The 26,654-nt window shown below is 38.5% G+C and overlaps 1 protein-coding gene across 1 annotated transcript; it reads left to right on the top strand.

The window, feature by feature from the left end:
- Positions 1 to 490: 490 nt before the first annotated feature.
- Positions 491 to 8,307, top strand: LOC122064479. Its single transcript, XM_042628186.1, has 4 exons — positions 491 to 629; positions 6,195 to 6,309; positions 7,324 to 7,616; positions 7,733 to 8,307. The coding sequence occupies exons 1-4, from the start codon at positions 491 to 493 to the stop codon at positions 8,305 to 8,307; spliced, it is 1,122 nt and encodes a 373-aa protein (XP_042484120.1).
- The last annotated feature ends 18,347 nt before the right edge of the window (positions 8,308 to 26,654 follow it).

Raw genomic sequence — 26,654 nt, forward strand, 5'->3', positions numbered from 1 at the left:
CATGTCAATCCAGTTCCATTCCCTATCAAAAGGAAGAATATGCCTCCTAGTCTGCCAGCACTTAGCAAGGATAGTTTTCCAAATGAAGAAAAAGAAGGGGTAGGAGAAGAAGAGATGAGGAATATCTTTTATACCTAAGGGACAGAGGCAGTAATAAGGGTTGACAAGGATGTGACGGTGAATAAGGAATGATTGATTGGGAAGACAGTTAGACAGTCAATGCCAAAGGGTGAAGCTATGGTGGAGAATGTGCACTTTGAACCAAACCACCTTATGCCACAGGACAACCGAGGAAGGAGATCTGATAAAAGACCAAGCGGAGGCGAAGAAGATTCCATTAGAGGAGGGGAGCCAGATACACTTGCCTTCTCGTCCTTAATGCCCAGGGGGAAGAGGGGGCGAGGGGGGAGGGAACCAGCCAGTGGGAGAGAGGATTGAGGAGACAGAGGCATTAGAGGGAAAGCCAGAAGAGTAGATAACTCTAGGAGAGATGAGAGGAGACAGGATGCCAAGGGTCTTTCCAAAGGGAGATGGACTGGCCATTACCGATGGTAAAGGAGATGGCAGTGAGGGCAATGGTTCTGTGCTCAAGGATCTTCTCCAGATCCAAGAGGCATCAGAAATGGAAGGTGCAGTCCAAAGGGAATTAGACTTGAGCAGACCAGAGTGGATCCATTCAACCCAAATACTTTTGTGGTTGGATACAATCTTCCAGATGAGCTTGAGGATCCTAATAGAATTGGCAACTTTGATTCTTCTAATCCCAAGACCACCTTCGGATTTAGGAAGGCAAACCTTTTCCCAACTGAGGCCTGAGGGGCCTCAGAAATTGAGGAATCTGAGTCTTTTCAAAGAAAATAGCAAAGAAGACCTTCAAAGGATTTGATGACGGAGGCAGGGAGGACAAATGTTCCAGACCAATAGAGATACATGGACTGGAGGACCGATCAAATCAAGGTGTGAGCCTGCCAGCAAAAGAGAGGAGTTTGCCTTTGCAGAGCTGAAGCTTCTTCCAAAGCTTGTCAAGCATGGGGCACAGTGATGGGAAGAGAACTTGGAGGAGATCAAGGGGGAGGCCCAGGTATTTAACGGGTAGAGAACCAAGCGGGATTCCAGAGATCTCAGAGAGGGAATCACGGACTTCAAGGGATACTCCGGAGAGGAAGATGTTGCACTTGAGGAGATTTATACTGAGGCCCGAAATGGATTCGAAGGATTGAAGGCTGGTCATGATAGTGGAGATTGAAAGAGGATCAGCCTTGGAGAAATAAGGTGGATGTCGGTGACAAATTGGATGGATTGGCAGAGGACTCCCAAGGAGAGAGAAAAGCAGAGGAGAAAGGGGGCATCCTTGTCGGATGCCACGCCCCGAGAGAAAATACCCAGTCAGGCTCCCATTTACCAAAACAAATAAACGGGGGGAGGAGATGTAAGAATGGATCCAATGGACAAAAGATGGCAGGAAGGACATTTAGAGCAGAACATTAGAAATAAAATCCCAACTTATCAAATCAAAAGCTTTGTGAATTTCAATCTTGAGGAGGGCAGCCAGGGCATGGGACTTGCGATTAAAACCACAAACAATCTCATGAAAAGAATAATACTGTCTGAGATGCTCCTACCCGCAATAAAGGCAGATTGGTTGGGACTGACAAGGGAATCAATGACTTTCTGGATCCTGTTAGCCTCCTAATTTTGTCCCCCTAACAATGATGACTTATAGACAAAACAAGGTTAGTACACTCTCTTTCACGGAGGAGCCACAATTTTGGTTTAAGCCAGATCAAACATAGTCAACCCAGCTAACTCTAGCTACTCTAGCCTAGTCCATTGTGCATGAATACATGGAGAATGGTTGAGTGTAATAAATGTTGAGAATCCAGCCCGGTACTGCTTTAATGATATGGGGGAGGTCACCGCAAGAGGTTATTGACATCCTTCGTCATAAAACGACGATCGAGTCAAGCATGTGCTCGATCCTCGCTATCAATGAATAGTGTTCAAAATTACGGATCCATCGATATCTTGCGCGCGAAAATCAGATGGTCGGATATCTCACAATGTGATCTTAGAGTTTGGACTATGTTAAACCCACTTGAACCAAGCCAAGCCAAGTCAAACCCACTTGAACCATGCCAAATCAAGTCAAACTCACTTGGACCAAGCCAAACCAAGTCAAATATGAGCCGAGCCAAGCCAAGTCAAGTCAAAACATTTGAGCCAAAGGGTACCCCCCCACCGACCAACATCAAATGTATCAAACTGGTCTAAGCATTTCAAACTAGTTTAAGCACTTCAAACTAGTCTAAGACCTTCAAATCCGACTAAGCTGTTTTTTCCTCAAAACCATATAAGGCAAAACTTACTCTCTTGCTGATTTTTATCTCCTCCCAAGGACACATGTCATATAGATAGGAGTCGATAAATAATACCTAAGATATTATACCCCTTTATACCCATATAACCTTGGATAATTACCATATAGATAGACACTTGTCAATTAATATTATAAAGAAAGGGTTGAGTCGGATACATCAACCGTCTACTCAATATCCTTGTACGCGTCCACAATCACTACAAGAGATGAACCTTGGGTGGGTGAATTGAAGTTGGCCTTGGGTGTAATAGGACTCCCAGTTACTGCGCGCAATTGTATACTAAGGGGGTTGATAAACCCAGTTGGAACGATGCAAGCCAGGCCAGGCCTCGATTCAGAAAGACGAAGGGACAAAGGTTACAAATTCCACATCACATTGTGGGCAGCAAACGAATCGACATCTTGATGTGATATAGCCCTTTCTATTTTAGTTAGGAAACAACGGCGAAGTCCACCCCTTATACCCATATAACCTTGGATAATTACCATATAGATGGACACTTGTCACTAACCCATGGAATTGTTCAACAAAACTGAAGATTATCCCCAATTCACTAAGGACTTACCTCTTCAAAACTATGTGGAGATAGAGGGGAGTTGGACGGTGGAGTGAGTAATGAAAATTTAAGAAAAAAAAATCCTATTTTCTACCTTATCCTACCCATTATACCCTCTTATCTATTGCCTATATAAGAGAGGGTCAATCAAAGAGAGAGGGTGAAAAAATTGGAAAAAGTGTGTGCATGGAAAGTGCTAAATCACATGCAAAAGAGATAAAATAAAATAAAATGAAAGAGAAAAGAGAGATGTTAGCTTAATTTTTTTAGTTATTTAACCTATTTGGAGCTTGAAGTTGATCCAAAAGCTTGGAGGAGGAGCCCCGTCCAGCCGTCCCGAGACTGGCACAAACTCTAGTCAGCCATGTCAAGAGGTTTTACTTACTTCTTTTCCTTATTGGTTAACCCATTTTTCAAAATGGTGTGAAAGTGCTGCCCCTTCTTCTATGAGTAAAAAACCCACTTTCCACATGCCGCAAAAGCACCACTCATTTTTCTAGAAGTGAAGAACCCGCTTTCCACATGGCATGGAAGCGCTGCCCATTTTTCTATAAGTAAAAACCCCGCTTCCCATATGGCGCAGAAGCACTACCTGTTTTCCTATAAGTGAAAAACATGCTTTCTATAAGGCACGGAAGCTCTGTCCGTTTTTCTATAAGTAAAAAACTTGTTTTAAACATAGTGGGGAAGCACTGCCCAAATACCCGAAGTCAGTATTGACCATTTCAGCATGGCATAGAAGTGTTGCCCAGAAGTTCCGAGATCCTGCGTAGACCCATTAGAGCAGAATCTCTACAAAAAAATTGGAAATTCCTCCCAGAAAAAGACCAAGTGTAGCCCCTGAATTAGGGAGATTGGCACAGATAATAGCTAGCATGTAGTTTATCGGACATTTCACGTAATTCCATGCATGGTAGTGTATTTATTATTTTATATGATAGCGAGCATGTTAATTTTTGTTATTGCATATAGATAATTTTACCATCTTATCATTTCATGTAGATACCTTATCATTTCATGTGATAAAATCCATCATTTTACGTAGCATTCATAAGGAAAATAGCTACACTACTGCATGTGATGTTTATTATAAGCCAATATCATTTCATGTGATTCTTATCATGTTTAGCTATTATTTCATGTGATAATATACATGTTAATAGCTTGCATTATGTCCACCTCATTAGAATATTGTTCGAGTAAACACAGCATGTATGTTAGTATAATGTTGGTAAAATTCTAGGGGGAGAATATTTGAAATCCAAGCATCTGATAGAAAGACCGGATGCTCCGGGCGAGGTGGGTGCCTAACACCTTCTCACACTCATAACCTAACACGGACCCACATCTCTGGAACAGACCAAATATAAAGTCAAATTTTGGTGTTCAACCCTTTCACAGGAATTTAACCCCCTATTCAAGCTTGATCCCTTGATCGGAATTGGGCTCACCAACAAAATTCTAGGCCCAAAATCCTAAGTGGAGACTCCAAACATGTTTTCCCTATCTCCTTTCATATCGTCTAGAAGATGGAGGACATAAATAATCCCTAGTAAACCTCGAAAGGAATAACTAATAAGAGAGGGAAAGATAAAGAAGAAACCTGCTCCCCAAGAAATGCAGAGAGGGATCTTTAATCTTAATGGTTGGCTGCACCTCTTTATCCCACCACAAAGTCTCTCTAGGAGCTAGCAAATAACCATTTCCCATCCCTAGAACCTCTTTAGTATCTTTCTTAATACAACCCATCATCTCATTCCACATCGCGTTACTGTCTCCCTCTAATTCCCACTTTCCTTGCTTGACCACATTATTGGTAAATGCCTCCAATGAATCTCTTTTAATTTCCACCACCTTACCTTAGGGAAAACAAGTCTCCATTGTTTTGGCAAACTGAGGCACAAGTCCTAGATCAGCAATCGATGTCAGGTGGTCAAGCTCTCCCCAATTATAACATTACAATCCTTAACAACAATCTATACTATTGGACCTTCTAGTAAGGAAGAAGTTTATTTAGCTAGTATGTTGTCCACTCTTGTAGGTAACTAAGTGCTCCTCTCTCTTTTGAAAGAAAGTGTTTACAATGGATAGATCATAGGCTATTGCAAAGTCTAAAACTGATGTCCCCTCCTCATTCCTCTCCCCAACTCCGAACCCTCCATGTACCTCTTCATAACTTCTTCTATCTTTTCCAATATATCCATTCAGGTCACCTCCTATGATCATCTTTTCACTTGGATCAAAGCCTTGCACTAAACTGTCCATATGTTCCCAGAATTGTAGTTTACTGCTCTCATCCAACCCTACCTTGGGTTCATACGCGCTAACCATGTTGACAACCTCTCTTTCTAACACAAGTTTGATGGATAAAATTGTGTCTCCGAATCTTTTAACACCCACAACTCTATATCACAATTATCACCCACATAGGGGCCGTTTGATAACACTCTGGGAGAATGTTTCTGGTGTTCTTCTATTCTGCGGGAATGCAAATAGAACAGAAATATGTTTGGCACGTCCGGTTCATTTTTGTATTCCCACGGAATGAACCAATGAAAAAGAATAACTAAAGAGTACATTGCAAGAATACAAAAAAGTTACTTTGTCTATTCTTCTACTAACTTAAAAGAACAAAAACCCTCCAAAACCCCACAAACCCCTTTACTGTTTTTCCAACAACTCCCGATCAAAAATCCCCAAATCCGCCGCTTCCCTTGCAAGAAGCCAGAAAAGGGTCGCCGCTTCCCTGCAACAAGTTCTCTCTCTGTTTGAAAAATAGTTCGTGTCTCCCTGCAACAGGTATTGTCTCTCACAAGAACCATAAAACGGGTTTCAAGCTCAAGATCGTGACTTAAAGGGGCTTTCAAGGGTTCTCCTGCAACAGGTATTGTCGCGCTCTCTCTCGCTCTCTCGCTCTCTCGCTCTTTCTTCCTGCTATCTTGATCAACCCCAAATAAAAATTTTAAAAAAAAAAGGTGGGGATTTGCTTTTTTTTTCTTTCTGGGTTTTCATCCATTGATGCTCTGGTTTGTTGCTTCAAGAGAAATTAATTTTTTCATCTTTATATTCCAAGTAATTAATAGAGGTAAAATCTTTGAGTTTCTTCTTTTCTTGATATAGGTTTCTTATTTCACTCTCGTTTCTTGCTTGGATTTTGGGACATCTGTAAATTGCAATGATTTAGGAGATTTTCTTGCTCTGAGATTGCAATTTTTGTGAAGTCTGAAAATGTGCTTGGTAAATTTTTTATTTCTTTCTAGTTATGGTGATCTCTGTTCTTGACAGCTCAAGTTTCGTAGTTGCTTACTTTGATCGTGATGGGTTTCTGAAAAATACCCATTTGAGCATATTTCATCATTCTCATCTTGGATCAAGGTATGAATCAAGAAAAGAAATCATACAGTGATTTTATCCAACTAATTGGGTCATAAGTACAGATGAGACATTTGCTTTCTAGATAACATTCTATTCAACTTATTTTTTTCACAATGTGTTCTTCCTATTTGGTTCTTTGTAATTAGTTGGGGATAAAATGTAGTTCTGATGCCCAACTTAAGATTCTTATTTATTTATCTGTTAAATTTTATTATCAGAAAGATTGTCCATTTATATTACTGTGGCAAAGAAGAAAAATCTTCTCTCTCAACTCCTCTTTCTTTGCCTCTGCCAAATAAATGTGTTACAGTACTTACTAACTAAAACTTGTAAGGTTGAATTATGGTTTGACTGAGAGGGTTACTTTCATTGAATGTTTACTGTTTAAGGTGTGTTGTGTTGATGGTGTTGATTTTCTTGAAAGCTTTAGGGTTTTGAGAGTGTAAAGTTGCAACTAGCAAGGGTTTTAAGGTTTGGATGAAGGTTGGTTGTGTAAATTTCAGTGCTTAATAAGATTGATATTTTGGAGCTAGAAGAGGGCTTTTATTAGGATTAGAGTATTCTATTTTGATGGGCAACAATGAAGATCAATTTGAAGTTCTTGAGCTTGATGTAAACAAATACCAGAAAATTCTCGTTTCTTTCTTTCTTTGTTTGGAATCATCAGATTTTATGCTTTAGCATGTATTGCACACACTTTCTTCTATTCAAGAATTCTTAGTTAAGCATGCCTTCTTTTTAACTTTGAAGCAAGTTCTGTGGCTAGGTCTCATAGTTACTTGTAAATTTCAACTCTACTTGATATGTCTTTAGGGGATATGAGTTGCTTTTTGTTCAATGGAAGTATAATGGGGATTTTTTTAAATATATGTTTGTCTATAAGAAAATGTAAACATATGTTCAAGAGAGAGAGAGAGAGAGAGAGAGAGAGAGAGAAATGAATAACATGGTAGGAGGAAGCAAAGGCATGAATTTCTATTTTTAGGCTATAATGAAATGTGTTTCTCTTTTTAGAGTAATGGCATCCACTTCGAGAGCTAATAACGAGGCAGCAAAATGGACTCAAAGAGAACAAGATTATCTCCTGAAATTAATGGTTGAACAAATGAAAGTTGGTAACAAGAGTTCCAGCACTTTCAATAAAGGTGGGTGGAACAATATCAAGAAAGGGCTTGAGGAAAAAGCCAATCGGCCATTTACGATGGTTCAATTAAGGAATAAGATGAATAAAATGCGATTCGATTACAGCGCTTTCAAGAAACTACTGGATACTACAGGTTTTGGTTGGAATTCTGTGATGAGGACCTGTACAGTTGAAGATGAGAGTGTTTGGGATGTACAAATCAAAGTATACTGTACTTTTATATGATTTTTTAATCTTGGGTGTAATTTTATCTAATAGCTAGTTTGTAAAATTTTCAAGCAAATCCTAATTGGTCAAAGTTTAGGAGGAATGGGCTACCACATTGGCCTGAACTATATATAATTTTTGGGGACTCATATGCTAGTGGGAGAGGGGGATTCAGGAATGAATCTGATTTCAGGTTTGAAGAGGAATCGAGAGGTGTTGATGATGAAGTGGATGCAGATGTAGATGTAATTCCAACTACTTCATTGGCTAATACCTTACCAACAGGTTATTATGAAAGCCAAGATCCAGGAACTGATTGTCTTAGAGTCAACAGAAGACTTGATAAGACACCTACAGGATATAGGAAGAAGAGTAGGACAATTGGTATTGAACGCGCCATACAGACCCTAGCTGAGTCAGTAGCAAACAAGAATACTACAACCCCTAGCTCAACTCCAATGGGTATCACTCCAAATACCACAGATTTCAGCACTACTAGTGTTAGATTATTGGAAACCATGAATGATATCCCAAAAGAGTTGCATATTAAGGCGTGCAAGAGGATATTGGTGGACCGTGAATGGAGAGAATTATTCATTACTCTCAAGGATGAAACGAAACAATTGGCTTTTGATGTGTTAGATTGATGGATGATAATCTAACCTTTTTTGTTTAATATGGATGATTGTAATGAAATACATTTAAGACCTTTTGGTACTAGGATCGATATATTTTGTTAGGTACACTTGATGTAAAAGTGTAATATGGTTATTTACACTTTATGCTACTTTTCTAAATATGCCGGTTAAATTTTACTATTATTGTAGCAAAAATTCTGTTGGATGTCTTTTGTTTTAAATACTTATTACATCATCTGATAATTATGCATGTTGGATGATTATAGTTTTATAGATCATTTGGTACATTTATTAGGGGATAAACATTTGTATGATACTAACAAGTTTAAAATTTATATTGAATCAGTTATGGCAAATGTCAATAATACTCCAATAATCTCCTCTAATGATGACAATGGAGAAGAATTGATTCTCGCAACATTGTTGATAGTACAATATCATTATTTCAGCTATTTATACACTAGAGAACCACGTAGGGATAGTGCATTCACAGGGGCAGCATGGGTACATGAGGTGTTGCATGGGCATGCAAACCGCTATTACGAAGAATTTGGCAAGGAACGACATGTGTTTTTAAATTTATGCCTACTAATGAGACATTGTGGTTGGTTACAAGAAAGTCGCATTATTAGGGTAGATGAGCAATTGGCAATGTTCATGTTTAGAATAACAGGAGTAGGTCCTACTAATAGAGCAGTTGAGGAGAGATTCTAGCATTCAGGATAGACTGTCAGCTATTACTTTGGCAAAGTATTGCAAGGGGTGCTTAAGCTTTCTAAGGAGTATATCAAAGCCCAATCGTTTGATGAGATTCCTATTGAAATAATTGCAAACAACAAATGGTGGCCATATTTTAAGGTAAAATGGAAAATTTATTTCTAATAAGTTTACATCACTTTTTAACTTATGGTCGTTTTTTGTTTCACATAATAGTGCTTTTTGTTGGTTTTTTTTTATTTTATTTTAATTAGGATTGCATTGGTGCCATAGATGGTACACATGTTACTGCTATAGTTCCCAAGGGAAAACAGATCCCATATTGAGGACGGAAGGGGATAACAACCATAGTAGTCGAGGCGTCGCCTAGGTGTCCAGGCGGTAAAAATTGGGCATGGCAGTTCAACGATTTGTGTTCTCACAATTGGCGGTCGCCATGTCGACGCCATACCACGATTTAGTACCTAGGCAATCGACTTTGTTTTTTTTTTTTTTTACTAACATTTTGTTTATTATAATATGGCAACGTAAGTAATGTTTCAAATTTTCAATTTTACGCCGAAGATACCAAAACCCTTGACCAAAACCCTCGATCAAAGCTCGAACTCTCGAGGAGACGAAAACCCTCGACCGCTGCAAGCCTGCAACTTCTTCTCTTCTCCTTCTCCGGCAGCCACCGCTGCAACTTTTTCTCTCCTCCTTCTCCGGCAGCCACCGCTGCAACTTCTTCTCTTCTCCTTCTCCTTCTCCGGCAGCCACCGCTACAACTTCTTCTCTTCTCCTTCTCCGGCAGCCACCGCCTGCAACTCTTCTTCTTCTCCTTCTCCGGCAGCAACCAACAGCGACGTCTTCTCTGCTCCTTCTCCGGCAGCAAGAACGACAACAACCACAATACGATATCGCCTGCGACATCTTCTCCTCCGGCAGCAAGAGCAACAACCAGGTAAGGGCCCCACCTGCGAGTAACTTCGATCTTTGTTCTTTTCTTTTATGCCACTTGCCTTCTATTATCTGCTCCGGTTGGTTATTCTTTGCAACCTCTGCCCTTTGGTTTTTTGAGTTTCTCTTTGATTTTTTTAGTTTCAGTACCTTCTATTATTTGTTTTTTGGTGGGTTGAAAGAAATGCAGGAATTATCATATGGGTTTAGATGGATTCATGTCATTTTTCTGTTCTATGTTGTTATACTTTTAGCCTTTTCAATGTTTATAATATGTTTTCCTCTTTATCTGTATATCTAGTTATCTACTATCTAGAGCTTGATCTGAAGGTGCGAAATCATATATTTTAGATTGCTGGAAAAAAAAAATATAAGAACTTGACAATGGTCTTGGTTGTGTTAAGTGAAATGATTAAGTTGGATTTGTGAGTGTTTAATTGTTTTTTTTTTTTATGTTATCATGTTAATGTTATTAGTTAACACTTAACATACTTTGTTACTCTGTTTTGTAACTTGTAGGATAATAGGATTATAGGAGTTCATAATGGATGGTACTGTTGGTGGACCTGGTAGTAGTGGGGGTGATAATATAAGCACGGCTGCATATGATCCATCCAAAGACCCAACCAGGAAAGCCAAATCAAATGACCTTGGGTGGAAGTATGGGTATTGGTCTGACCTTTCAGACAATAACCTTGTTAAATGCACTCTTTGTGGAAAAAACCTCAAGTGTGGAATTAAAAGGTTAAAGCAACATTTGGTGGGTGGATATGGAGATGTTGCTAAGTGTACCAAGACAACTGTAGCGATTGCTACAGAGATGAATGCAGCTCTTATGCGCAATAAGAAGAAAAGGATGCAAGACATTTTGAATGATATTGATGTTGATGTTGATGTTGATGTTGATGCTAGTGCTGGTGCTGGTGCTGGTGCTGGTGCTGGTGCTGATGTGGATGTTGATATAGAAGTTGAAGGTCAAAGACAGTCTAGTAGGACTCCTTCTACAACCTCTAGACTTATTCCTAGCTCTGGGACATCTACTAAGAAAAAGAAAGTAGTCATTCAGCCACAAGTAAGGGGCCCCATGGATGCTCATGTTAGACGGACTCCTGAGCAAGTGGTTGCTGAGAGGCATCTTAAAGGTAGTACTCAAACTACTATAGAGAACCGGTTTAGATCAGCGGCAGAAAAAAAGAGAGTTGATAATCACATTGTTGACTGGGTTTATCAGTGTGGTATTCCATTCAATGCTCTTAAGTCAAGGAGGTTTGAGGTGATGGTAGAATCTATTACACAGTACGGGTCAGGATATAAGCCCCCAAGTTATCATGAAGTGAGACTGCCATTGTTAAAGGCAGCAAAGGATAGAACTGCAGAGATGAAGAATAAATATGAAGAGTATTGGAAGCAGTATGGGTGCACTCTAATGACTGATGGGTGGACGGATAAAAGAGGAAGGCATTTAATTAATTTCCTCGTTAACTGTCCAGAGGGGACTTATATTATGGAATCTGTTGATGCATCTAGTATATCTCAAACTGCAGAGAAGTTGTTTGAATTGATTGACAACAAAGTTCAAGAAATTGGTGAGGACTATGTTGTGCAAGTTGTGTCAGATAATGCATCGGCTTATATATTAGCCGGTACAATGCTGATGCAGAAGAGGACAAAGCTGTATTGGACTCCTTGTGCAGCGCATTGCATTGACCTGATGTTGGAGGAAATAGGATTCTTGAATTCTAATAGGATTGTGATAAGTAAGGCAAAAAAAGTAACCAACTTCATCTACAGGCACACACGCATTCTTAATGCAATGAGGGCTAGAAAAAATGGGAGGGATCTTGTGAGGACAGCAGCTACTAGATTTGCAACTGCATTTCTGACACTTCAAAGCTTGTTAAAACATAGAGATGACTTGAGACATTTGTTTATTTCTGAAGAATGGATTAGTTCTAATTTGGCAAAGACCGAAGCTAGGAAGAAAGTGGTTGAGACAGTGTTTGCGGTAGCATTTTGGAATGGTGTGGAAAATTGTCTTAGAGCTTCAAAGCCACTTCTTACTGTCTTGAGGATTGTGGATGGTGATGAGAGGCCTTCTATGCCTGAGGTTCAATTTGCTATGGATGAGGCAAAAAAGAAAATAAAAGAAAATTTTGGAGATAAAGAAGGCAATACAAGAAAGTGTTAGATATTGTTAATAGGCGTTGGGAGATTCAGATGGGGCGTCCTTTGTATGAAGCAGCACTATTTCTTAATCCTGGCAAATTTTTTTCTTATAAGGAAGGTGATGATGGTGGCTACCAAATTATATCTTCTCTACAGCTTGCATTTAATGAAATCATTGAAAGAATGATACATGAACCAGCTTTACAAGACAAGATAAATACTCAAGCCACTTTGTATAGATATTCTCGAGGTGGTTTTGCCTCAGATATGGCAATTAGATCACGGACGACCATGAGTCCTAGTAAGTAGAGTACATTGTTTAGTTTTTTTGCTTGTGTGATATATTAAATATCAATCTAGCTATTTTTATATATATTTATTTTTTATAGTTACTTGGTGGGGTTCATTTGGAGGTCATGTTTTTGAGCTTTCAAAGATTGCAAGACGTATTCTAGGGCTTTGTTGCTCCTCTTCTGGTTGCAAGCGCAACTGGAGCACATTTGAGTTTGTAAGTAGTTGGGTATTACATCTATTTCATATTTTAAACTTTTTATTTTTGGAACAATAACTTTGTTTGTTGTTCTCTATTGTTTATGAATTCAGATTCATACCAAGAAGAGGAATAGGCTGGAACATCAACGTTTGAATGATCTAGTCTATGTTCAATACAATCGCCGCCTAGAAGAAAGGTTTCAACAAAGGCGTCTCCTCAACAGAAATTATGATCCACTTGTGCTTGATGAATTGGATTGGAGTAGTGAGTGGATGATTGACGAGCAAGTAGATGATGTAGTCCATCCCGATGCTGATCTCACATGGGACGTTGCTGGTAGAGCAATGGGGGCAACAATGGAGGGGCCCAATCGACCCAGGAGAGCTCAATCATCAACCTCTAGAGGAAATTTGTGCTACACACGCCGTGGTAGAGGGAGGGCTGTTGGGGAGTCATCAGAATCAGATGGGAAAGAAGATTTGGAAGAAGAGGATGATGTGAATGATGACTTGGATGTCATAGATAACTTTGGTGAAAATGCAAATGCTTCTAGTGGACAACAAAGGAATCTGCCATCTGCTGATTTGTTGGATGATTATGATGATTAAGTTATTTGTGTTTGACTGTTTGAGTGTTTGGATTTTATGTATTGTATAAACTTTAAACTTTAAACTTTAAACTTGGATGATTAGTTAAGATTTTTTTTTTTTAATTTGTTGAGTTCATTTGTTATCAACCTTTATTACTTCAGTAAGTCATTAATAGCTTAACAGGTTAGCCACTTATCTTATCATTTGATCCATTGATTCTATTCTTAAGTTTCCAAATATATATTTCTCATTCTGTCATTCATATATGATATATTGACATATATACCTTTTACTTTGTTCAGGTTGCTCACTCACTTCCAATCATTGCTTTCAAGCTTCAATCACAGGTTAGCCTTTTACTTTTTACTTTTGTGTGATGTACATGTTGATTTTTTATGACTTGATGAGTGATGAATTGATGTATAACTGTATAAGTCAATAATTTATGTTGATTTTTTATAACATGATATGGCTATGTTGATTTTTTTGATTATTTGATGTTACTTAATGTTTCTTTTATATGTTATAGGGTATATATTTTAGGCTTGTAGCATGCTAAATAACTTTAAAAAATAGGGAAAATAAAAAAATAGCATATTAAATAATTTTAGAAAATAGAAAAAATAAAAAATGACACACGGGCGATTTGACCGCCATGGCAACGCCAAAACGGGCGATTCATCGCCAAATCGATTAGCCACCCCTCCACCGCCTTGGATCGATTTGACGCCGTGACAACTATGTTGGGATTTAGTTTCCAAATAGGAGGTGTTATTTGGAGCTCTACTAGAACGGTTTGTATCTAGATGTGTGTCCTCAATCAATGAAGAACTCTGGAGCACAAATGTTCTCCCTCCTGTTAGAATGGATTCAAGATAAAAGCTTGGCTCTTCTTCACTTTTTTGTATTTTTATATTTTATAGATCATCAAACCTCTACAATTTCTTTAAACACACTCACTTCACTAACTACTACACATACATTCAAGCTTCTAATATTTCAACACTATCCAACGGGTAGCTTCTTTGGTGTTCAAAGCATGGGAGATTAGAATTTAGTTGCAAACAATCAATTTTAGTTCATAAGTAATATTAGAATAAACCCGTACTTTTGCTCCCGGATTTTTCCAGAGCAACCATACTAAACATGTACCGTATCATTGTCATACGCATTTTATTGCACCAGATGATTGAAAATTATTATTGTCGTACGTATCTGTTCTCGTATTATTGTTGCTCCCGAACTTATTAACTATGGTGAGCAGCAAATTGGAGATGATTGGACTATAAATACCGCCTTTGAGGGCGAAGAGGGTGGTGCTGAACTTAAAGATGAGATGGGCGACCGTAGTATCTCTACCTTAGATATGACTCCCATCATTGATGAGATCGCTAGCGGTGAGGAAGAACTTGAAGAAGAGAAGGTAGAAGACAAGCCAGAAGACGACCCCATGGACACATCCGAAGGCGTTGAAGCGGAACACATGGAGTTTGTCATCCCCATGCAGTACCTTGTAGAGCGACGTTCTTGCCTTTATGGCTACATCCGTACATTCAAGGAGTCACCCAAATTTTTATACAGATTGGAGATGGATGTGCACCATACTAAAAAATCATCCTTACATTCTTCAAAATTCGAGGATGAATTTTTTCTAAGAGGAGAAAAATTGATGTAGATCGAGCTTGCAAGATGGGGGCACAATTTGGTCAAAGCTGATCCACAACCTGGGCATTTTTCAGCCCATTGAACCAGCCCTTTGTGAAGCCTTGTTTCTCCATCAAGAAGCCCCAGATTTTGTCTCCAAGTATCCTAGTCACCACGCCAATAAGTGGAAAATATTCAACCTTCTCTAAGACCCCAGCAGCTCCCATTGATGGCTGTATTTTCTGCCCTTGAATGACTTAGACAGCAAGATAGAGGCCCTATCGATCAGTACAATAGTTAGGATTTATTTTGTTATTTGTTTACAGATCAAACTGATTATTATCGAAATGATTCAAACTGTTTCAAAGACCCAACATGCATTTTTTTGCATTGGGCTTTTTCATCAACTGATATAAATATCAGTTAGTCCGCCATATTTTTTCTTGACAGAAAAAAAAATGGATTGTGCTCCATGTTGCTTCTAATTTCATTATTTTTCTTCTGATCCAGGGCGAGCAATACCAAAGTGTTCTCAAAGAGGGAAAGGGTACCTTGACGTAGGTCTGCCTCCGGCCTAGATTAACCTAAGTTAAATGGAGTCTCTATCGCTCTGCTCAAAGAGTCAAATATCACTTTTTGGTAGTTGAGATTGATTTCCTATTTGACTTGATTAGTGGATAAGTAATTAGTTTCCTTTTCATTTGTTAACAAAGTAGTTAGTTATAATTTTTTGTCAAGCAAGTAAATTAGCTTAGGAGAATTGGTTAGTTTCCTATATGATTATTTCCTATTTTGTAAAGGCTTCTCAGCCTATTCAAAGATACCCATTGTAAGGTTTTAACAAATTTAACTTAATGACAGTTTGGGAAGTTATCTTCCATGGCTAAGAGTCACTTTTGAGAGGGTGAGAGGCCTGACCCAAAACCGCCATTCTTCTTACCCTTTCTCAACCCTCCATCGATCTTTGTTTCTCCTTTGTTTTATTTTCTGCTATCTTGTCAAGTGATTGTGAGTTAGAATATTGTTGAGTTCGTTACAGGGCATCAACATCAGTTGACTAGAAGGAAAAAAAAAAAAAAAACCTACGAGAACTTGGAATGTAAATGCCCTGGCCCCATTAACCTTGCACAATATTGTCCTCTTTGGCCATGGGCCTTAAGGCTTTAAAATGTGTTGTGCCATGTTAAGGAGGCTATAGGTTATTAACTACCCCAGTAATCTCTCCCTAGGGCGATGTGGGACTAAAGTTTGCATACCTTCACCGATCTTCCAAAACCCCCTAGTACTTGCCGTATTCTTGATAGGGACACCTCACTGATTTCCTAGCAAGTCTGGTACTTGTCGTATTCTTGGTATGGACACTTCACCGATCTCCCAAGCAGGTCTAGTACCTGCATATTCTTGGGCGTCACAATCTTCTCCCTTTTGGCACCCCACCCATTATCGCTCTGATACCATTTGTAACGTCCCGACCCCATTAACCTTGCACAATATTGTCCTCTTTGGATCATGTGTCTCAAGCTTTAAAACGTGTTGTGCCATGTTAAGGAGATTAGAGGTTATTAACTAGCCCAGCAATCTCCCCTAGGCAATGTGGGACTAAAGTTTACACACCCTCACCGATCTCCCAAAACCCCCTGGTACTTGCCGTATTCTTGGTGGAGACACCTCACCGATCTATTAGGCAGGTCTGGTACTAGCCGTATTCTTGGGCGTCACATGGCAGAACACTTTTTTGGGTAGCATTCAACTTCATGTAACTTCCAGATCATATAGCCACTTGGACCAATATTTTGGGGGCCTATTAAGCACCACCAGGGGTACACTCGATCCCCAACAAGAGCCCAGGAGAGGTCTTTTCCTCCAATTCTTGAAGATTGCAATAGAAGTTTCCTATTTTTATCCTAATCAAGAATCTCCAGATCTCCATAATCTGAGACCAGAATCAGAAACCTTTTTGAGGGATTATAGGGCACCATAAGGAGGTACTTCGACCAGATTTTAAGTCCCCTTTGGGGCCCCACCTGCCAACTGCAGGTTTCTCCCTATAGTCCAGACAACCCTAATTTCTGGGTTAGTTTCTTCTGTGGATTGCTGCCAATTTACTGATATGTTAAGGGCTAGCTCTGGAGGACTGTTTGAGACCATCATATGACCCACCTACGAGGATATGACCAGGTTTGCTGGCTCATTCAAGCCTTGGATCGTGAGCATCTTATCTGTACTGGAGTTTGGGTTTGGAGTTTATGTATTACTTGGGGTTAGTAGCTTAGGTTAATAGCCTGACATCACTACGAACCTAGGGTCCGAAAGTCAAACTACCCTTTGAGGTGTATTTGTTATAATCTAAAGGTTGCACTATGTTTAGAGGGCCTACAATAGGCATTCTAGAAATTTCAAGACCTAATTTAGTCATTTGACCCTTGAAACAAGCCATCGAAACTTGCAGGAAAAAAATGTACAGGTTTTGACCGAAATGCCAAAACATGGAACCTTGACTTCTGCAACTACAACTGGGTTGTGAAAAGCATCCCAGATTGGTAATTAAGGAGACAAAATGATTCACTGTGGAAGTAAAGGTCATTTTTCTTAGTGCAATGGCTGGGTTCAGCACAGTTGACAGTTGTTTGATACTTTTATTGGATAACTCATTCAGCTTGTACCCTTTTTGTGAATGATAAATAGCAATATTGATTAGTAACTTAATTCTCTCATTAGTCCACTCTTTCACACCCTTTGCATCACCCTTCATACCTACTTCATTCCCCTTTCCATGATCCATTCGATTAAATACTAGTTCTAATACATGATCAAAGCAATGTAAGCATGCAACAAAAAAGACAAACAAGCCAACATTATAACGAAATAAAATAAAGTGATGAAATACCTGTTAAGAAAAAAAGAGGCCTTTGAAATTATTAAGAAAGAAGCAGTACAGCAAAAGTATTAGCCATAGTATGAAGAACAAGGAATATAATCCTACTCCCACTATGCTTAAAAGGTTCACTTTTGGTTTCCTTGGAAGGTCACTACCATCTTCTCCACCCACAACTGCACAAGAAGCACAGCATTCATTGAATCCATTCATTTGTTCATATTCAATCATTCATTTCAGTCAATGAAGGAGCTGGAAGCAAGTCAGTCATTAAGGGCCTGCATAATAACCATTATGTTTCTGGGCCATGTTCTGTTTCAGAAATAGCCAAGTTTCTGGGCCATGTTTCTGGGCAAAAAAACTTGTTTGTTAATCCGTAGTAATTTCTATTTCTGGGCAAAAACAGAAATAGATACCTGTTTGTTATGTGCAGTAATTTCTATTTTCCGAAACTTCTATTAATTTACAAAAAATGTCATGGATACCCAGAAAACCCAAGTGGGGTCTGACAATCTCAACAGCAGGAAGCACTTTCTGGGAGAGTTGAAAATCCCTTTCATCAACCCAATTTCAGAATTACAAATACCTAAAATTCTGATTTCAGATTAAAACTAAACATGCATATACTCCTTTCATGAACCAATAATGCAATCCAAACTACATACCAAATTCACCAAAAAAACCATCGTCATCTTCCCTAAACTCAGCCCACCTTGCTGCAACGGGTTTATTTTTTTTAATCTTTGATACAGTCACTGGGGATGGAATCACCACCACCGGCGACCGCATAATGAACGGAAACAAGAAGAGGAGAGCAAGGGAAAGAAGGGTTCGGTCAGTATTGGCTGGCACAGAAAGACTGCAATCAGTTCTGGCCTTTAGAAGCTGCTCTCAACAGCAAACAAACAGGGGCAAACGGTCATGAGCTGCATGTTTAAACTTTCAGCCCGGGCAGCGACTGGCCTCCTTAGCGGCCAGTAGTGGAGATAGATCAGAGAGAGAAATAGAGGGAAGAAATGGACAGAGATAGGGAAGAGACAGAGAGAGTTAGAGCCCGTTTGGTAACGACTCTGTTCTAAGAACACTGTTCTTCAGAAAAATCATCTATTTGTGTTACCTTATTAAAAGATGATTTTTTTACTCTGTGAGCGTTTGGTAAACTTGGTCCGAGACTGTTCTGAGGGACAGTACCTGGAGTGAAATAGCATTTGGTAAGAAAAGTCCTGACCCCACATGCCCGTATGCCACAGCTACGATAAGGAGTAAGAACTATTATTTGGGCATCTTTTTATGTGGCTAATGGACATTATTTGTGCTCATTTGCATTATGGATTTTCAAGAACAACACAAGAGCAGAAGCTCATACAATCCGATAGGAACACTGTGGATCGGTGCGTATGGAAGAAAGGCATATAGAAGTGTGATGCTGAATTGATGATCAAAGCTCATTACAGATAACAAATCTAATAGAAAAGATAAAGGCATCAACATTTGCCACAGCAATGAGTGTTTATCAATAAATGTTTAGTATATTGTCCAGGTCTTCTCTTTCATCACCCCATTCTCTGCAACCTGTTTGCTGCCCTATCATGAAAATTAAAAGGTTTATGATCTCACAAAATTACACATAACAGATTATGATATTATAAATTATGCTTCAAGAATCTATGAGAGAAACTAAAATTTCCCATCAATAAGTCCTAAAAAAATCACCAACTCCTTGAATATCTTCCAATCCTACTTCCTTCTCAACCCACAGGTAGCTTCCTGGCGAGATATACTTCAAAGGAAGGATAATCAGAGAGCAATAGCGAGAGAGAGAGAGAGAGAGAGAGAGAGAGAGAGAGAGAGAGATTTATTCAACAAAAGAAGGGATGTACCTACCTGAAGACGATCTCAGAGGAGCAGAGGACGATCTTAGAGCAACGATTCAGCAGAGGACGATCCCAGAAGATGATCCAAGAGGAGCAATGATCAAATAGATGAGAAGGATGAGTGCAGCGGCGACTTCGAGCTCGTCATCCAGCAGGTTTTCAGAAGCAGCGGCAACTTCGAGCTCGTCGTCCGGTAGCTCCCTCTCTCTGGTGAACAACAACGGGCACAACCAGCGGCCCTCTCCTTTGTCGTGTGATGTAGGGTTTTTGGAGGATTCTATCAGGTTTTTTTAGGAATAATTTTGACCATCTCAGCACTGAAGGAACGCCTAAAAGGTGGTACCTGGGGCCGCTTGATAACGTTTCAAGAAACAATAGAAACGGAACCAAAATCACTTGATAAAACTGTTTTATTTTACTTGCTTTTTAAAATAAAAATTAATATTTTCACCTATTTATTTATGGTTCAAGGAACAACCTAGGTAAAATAAGTTATCGTTATTTTTTTAAACGACTCACGGTTATTCTTTCGCTTGTTACTATCAATTTCCATAAACATGACTTATCAAACATCTTCAATTCCGTTTTTATTTCTATAAACAGAAATTTATGTTTTTGTCGTTTCTTGAAATAGAAACGACAAAAACGTTATCAAATGGGCCTTTAATCTCCACTCTTGAGATGATATTTTGGATTGGTTCATTTCATGGCCACATAAATGAAAGAGAAATTACCAAACGCTTTTTTTTTCTATTTCTGTTCTAAAATGAAATCTATAATAGAAAAGATCATCTCGAGAGAGTTACCAAACGGGCTCTTAGAGCAAGCTTACCTCAGTGGCGGAAGTCGTTTGTGAGAAAGCCCCAACCCTTATTTTTCCCTTTTATTTATTAGATGTAGAAGTTACTAGATGTTTCTATTTTTACCATTCCCATCAATCTTTTGGTCCGATTTATCCATGAAAACAAAAAAATTAGCCGACAATAATATAAGGATTTCTATTCTTTTTTTTCTTCCTAAGAACGAGAAAAACTAAGAAATAGAGAAATAGAATGATTATCATTAAAGCCCTAATTGGCTTAGAAGAGGTGATATCACCAAGATTGAGAGGACCAAAAAAAAAAAAAAAAAGAACCCATGACAAGTGAACAAAGTTTCACACAACAATAACAATTTACGATGAGAAAGACAAAAATTGTTGATAATATTACACTTTCCCTTTTGGATTATTGCTGGAACATCAACATCCCAAAATCCTACCAATGTGAGTCCACATGCAATTCAACATAAGCAAATTGCTAAATATTCAACACTACTGGACAAAATAAACAATATAATCAACAAAATAACAGAGCCTTGAGAATGAATGAAAAAATTGTGCATAGAATTGATAGAAATATATGTACCAGAAAAAAAAAAAAAAAAAATGAGCCACGCACCAAAGTCAACAAAAACCCATCAACCTAAACTTTCGATTTTTCGATATGTCGGTCCCATACAGACCCTAATGCTTGATTGTTTAGTAATTGTTTTTTTCTTGCAACTGAAGCAATCACTCCTTCCTTTTTTTCTACTTTTTTTTTTTTCTTAAGCCAATGTGAGAAAGAGCTGGTCTAAGAAAGTAATTAGATTATGTTAATATCTATGCGAATGACTAGTCAACTAATGTGTCATTGAGTGTTATTTTTGTTGTTCCTTCTTACAACCTAAAGAAAAAAAAAATTCAATGTCACAACACTCCATGAAGCAGCCAGGGGCCTAGGGTTGGTGCTTCAGAGATTGCTAAGTTAATGATGCCGAATGAGGAGAGCCTTGTCAGCTATAACAGAAAGTCCATAGGAGAGACACAGCACTATGTTGAGCAGAAACTTGTGGACAGATGGCAATGTTAAGGTTCCTATACATGAAAACTAGCAACGATGAATCACACTTGGATTAAGAAGAAATATTGATATTGGCTCTAAGATTCTTCATGCGGCTGTAATGTGAGGGGTTAGTGGTGTGTAGTACTACTTGATCATGTGGTCTCTAACTACAATAATGGTAGAACAAAACTTATTTTGAACATATATTTGTTAGAACTCCTTATGGGTTTGAGATTGAAACCCTATGGAGGAAACCACACAGGAATTCCAAGAACACGAATCTAATAAAATTATGGAGGATCGATTTGTACCTTTCACCTAGTATGCTGAAGATGATTGATGTTGGTCACTCCCACTTTCGCTCTATTGGCTTGGCTATGGATCTTCTACAACCCCTTAAACCTCCTTGGTTCTCTCACTTTAGTGGTAAAGTGGGGAAGAGTGAATAATGGTTGTAGGGACCCAAAACCTAGTATTTATAATACTGTCCTGCACTCAAAACCCTAAACCACAATGGGTTGAGCCAGCATATCCCTAAGCTTGAGAGTGGACCGAACCGGTTCATGCAATTTGACTCTCACCCATTTAATCAACCCGAATAATTAATTTAGCCCATAAATCCAACAATCTCCCACTTGGGCTACATTAATTATAAGGATGTCTTTTAAATTGGTGTGGCCATAGAATCTTATTACATTAACCACTCTTACTGTGATTCAGTTGAAAAACCACTCACATCGAATAACAGCAGAAGATACACCTCAATATACGGCATACAACTTTCTGTTATTACAAACATAAGTAAGTTTCTTAACACGAATCTATGTGGGATACCATCACAGAAATATTGACATATCCTCAAATTACACTGTTGTCATTCCATGTAGGTCCTTAACTGTGATATTAATCTTCACTGTGGCAAATCGCCTTTGATCTGTGGTTAATATCTAACTGTGGCCTTCCGCCTATAAACTGTGGCAAATATTGCCTATGAACTGTGACAAATACTGTCTTAAAATGTGGCAAACATTACCTTTTGAACTGTGGCAAAATATTACCTATAACCAAGACAATTACTGCCTATAAAAACATTCTTAAATGAAATCATAAACCAAATATTTCAATAAATAACTGTGCATAATGTAAATGCTAAAACTTAACCATAATTCATCAAACTGTGCCCCAAAACATACGGGCTAAGGTTCAAAACATAAACAAATACTAAACAAAATCAAAGCTCCCACTAATCAAGCATTTCAAATAACTGTATGTAAAGAAATCCTAACTACTTGATGGGACCAAATTTTACTTGCTCTCAATTACTGGTGATCATTCTACCTCACCCTTTATTGGTCTCATCCTGCTTATCAGCCCCAGAATTCTTCCTCTTCTCTAACCATTTCTTGAAAATAAAACAGTCCTTTTTCACATGTCCTTTCTTATGGCACCAGAAACACTCTACGTTGTTGGTATTCTCTTCATCCTGAGCCTTTTGAGATGTGTCAAGTTCTTTAGAGCTATTATTCCTGTCATATGGCTTGGCGCTTCCTCTGTTGGAAAAATTTTTGTTCCTTCTGCTTGGTCCACCAGAAGATCCCTTGTGGAAAGTTGCATGTGCACTCTCAAACCTAGTTTGTTTCAATTTTTCTTCCTCTTGAGTGCAAATGGAAATTAGCTCATTTAGGGTCCAATCGTCCTTCAGTGCAATGTAGGTAGATTGGATAACCTTATACTGACTAGGGAGGGTATTCAGTGCAATATGTACAATATATTCTTCATCGATCTGTATTCCAAGATCCTTAAGTTTACCAGCATCAGTAGCTACACCCAAAATGTATTCTCTAACACTCCCACATCCATCATACCTTGTATTCATTAGCCTGGTCATCAATGTGGTTTTCTCAGCTTTCTTGTTGTGTTGAAATCTACCTTTAATAGCATCCAGGAATTCTTTTGCAGTGTCTTTGATCTCTATGTTCCCACGTATAATTTCAGGAACTGCCTTTTTTAAAACCAGTATGCACTTTCTGTTTGCTTCAGTCCATTTCTTAAACTTGGTCCTTTCAGCACTTCTGCTCGAGTCTGTGAGAGGCTCAGGTTTAGGCTCCCTAAGTGCCAAGTCTAAGTCAAGAAGACCTAAATGCAATTCTAATTCTTCCACCCACTTTTGATAGTTGTTACCAGTGAGCATTGGGATGGAAGACACATAACTTGAGGGAATGACCATCTTACTACAGCAGTAACAAGAACACAATACATGCCAAATATCAAAATATAAATCATAATATAAAAGCATGTAATACTGTCAATATATTTTAAATAAGAGTTACAACTAAAAATGTATCCCTATCCTTTGGGACAGGAATTAGCTGATGCTCTTATATTCTTCTTTTAACTGTGAAAACAACATTAACTTCGGAATTCAATCACCTTTGGGCAAAAGAACTCCAAATTTAATGTCCCTTTCTTAAATGTGGATAATTATCCTCAAACCTTGATGACATAACCTTTGGGAAAGTATCATCTTTACTGTTGGAGAAGATACAATCGAACTGAATGTACCACTTTGGTGGGTTTCACTCAGTTCTATCATATCTTTCCCATTGGAGATGTATATCTTTATGTTCAAAACATACATATAAATGTCACTAGGACAACAATAACCATACAAGAGTCACAACCGCAACTACATTCCTATCCTTTGGGCAAAGAATGCACTGGTCCTCTTGTAAATTTATATTTACTGTGAAAAGAACAATAACTTTTGAAATCCCCTCACCTTTGGGCTTAGGAACCTCTAGGTTACTGTCATTTTCTTAACTTTGGTGACATCACCTTTGGGCAAATGTCACCTACATTATTTCCCTGTGGAAAATCATGAAATAATAAGATGTACCACTTTGGTGGATTCCACCTCATCATTTCATGGTTTCCTAAAGCAAAATTACTTTGCAACTAAGAATGAGCGGAAGCTTACACCCTTTTCCATATTAACATATCTCAATTTAAAAAAAAAACTTCTCAATTTCATGGCAACCAATAACATATATATTTTTCAAAGCATTGATTTCTGCCATTTTGTTTCAATGATTGAAACTAAATACAACATAAAATTTCAAATAAACATGTCATATTAAAAAAAATTAGATCATTAAATGTGGCCAGAAACAAGGAATCCAACGCAAAAAACAGATTTCAATTTGGCCTTAAAACGAACCTTTAAATGAAATTTAAAGTAGTTTAAATAAAAACGCCCTTTTGTTTCAATGATTGAAACTAAATACAACATAAAATTTCAAATAAATATGTCATATTAAAAATTAGATCATTAAATGTGGCCCGAAACAAGGAATCCAACGCAAAAAACAGATTCCAATTTGGCCTTAAAACGAACCTTTAAATGAAATTTAAAGTAGTTTAAATAAAAACCCAAAATGAACAAAAACCAAACAAGTCTTTTTTTTTTTAAATCAATCAAGACCAACCGGTTCGGCCATATGAATTCCGGGTCAAATTCGGGTCAATTGGTCAACGACCCGGTCAACCTTTGACCGAGTCAAATAGTACATATGAGTTGACCCACTGTGTCACCGGTTCGAATCGGTAGGGTTTTCGAGTTGAACCGGCGATGCCTCGCCGCCGTTTTTTTTTTTTGAATTTTTTTTCTCTCTCCTCCGGCAGCCGGTTTCCGGTGGCGCGTGCCGGCGCGTACGGATGTTTCCGGTGACTTGCGGCATACCGCCGCGACCGTATTCTCGTGATCTACAACTTTCGTGAAGAAAGTTTTTCCATACAGGATTTTTAAGTGATGGTAAAATTACGATTTTTATGATTTTCATGATTTTTAATCAAATCAGGTTTTAAGTAATAATCAAAATCCTCATGTACAAGAAAAATTCAATCGATTCTTGTCCCATGTGGTCTGCTCTGATACCACTTGTTAGAACTCCCTATGGGTTTGAGATTGAAACCCTATGGAGGAAACCACACAGGAAAAACAAGAACACGAATCTAATAAAATTATGGAGGATCGATTTGTACCTTTCACCTAGTATGCTGAAGATGATTGATGTTGGTCACTCCCACTTTCGCTCTATTGGCTTGGCTATGGATCTTCTACAACCCCTTAAACCTCCTTGGTTCTCTCACTTTAGTGGTAAAGTGGGGAAGAGTGAATAATGGTTGTAGGGACCCAAAACCTAGTATTTATAATACTGTCCTGCACTCAAAACCCTAAACCACAATGGGTTGAGCCAGCATATCCCTAAGCTTGAGAGTGGACCGAACCGGTTCATGCAATTTGACTCTCACCCATTTAATCAACCCGAATAATTAATTTAGCCCATAAATCCAACAGTTTTTCCTCCATACAATCGAATACCATGGAACCTTTGGGTTCCTTTTTCTTATCTCATTCCATGTAGAGGGAGTGTGTAAAGATTCCTGAAATTGTGCAACTCTAAGCACACCAATCCTCCATTTTATACTCAGTGAGATGAACATTTTGCACAAAGGCAAACCAACTACGCAGAGAATAAGAAGCAATCTCCGATAATTCCTAGTGGAAATTCGAGATCAAATCAGGGACTTTCAGGGTTGACTTCTAAGTAGCTTCTTCAGCAAATTACACAACTCAACAATTGAATTCCCTCCTATCCACTTATCTTTCCATAGCCTAATAGACTGGCCATTGCGCACAATCCAACTCTCTTTGCTTGTGACAAATGTCTACATTTTTCTTATCCCAGGCAAAATAGAAGATGACTTGTAGTTTTTCTTGAGATTTCTATTTTTTGTGTATCTGGCTTTAAAGATCCACTCATACTTGAATTCTCATGCTTGATACTCTAGACTTTCTTGTGCAACAGAGCCTTATTAATGTCTCGAATCCTTCGAATCCCAAGTCGGCTTTCGTTCTTAGGCTTACAAACTTGATCCCACTTCACTATCACTTCTTTTAAGCTTTCTGTATGCCCTGTCCAAATGAAATTCTTCATCCATCTTTCCATCATAGTTATCAGGGAAGATGGCTACCAATACACAAAGAAATTGTGGACTGGCATACCAGATATTACTAATCTCACTAGTTGGACTCTTCCTGCCATTGAAAGAAATTTACCTTTCCATCCTAACATCCTTTCCTTGACTTTGTCCATGATTGCCATCAGAGACTGTTTCCTTATTCTGCTTTAA

This window comes from Macadamia integrifolia, chromosome 2 (assembly GCF_013358625.1).
Source record: "Macadamia integrifolia cultivar HAES 741 chromosome 2, SCU_Mint_v3, whole genome shotgun sequence".
Lineage (NCBI taxonomy): Eukaryota > Viridiplantae > Streptophyta > Magnoliopsida > Proteales > Proteaceae > Macadamia > Macadamia integrifolia.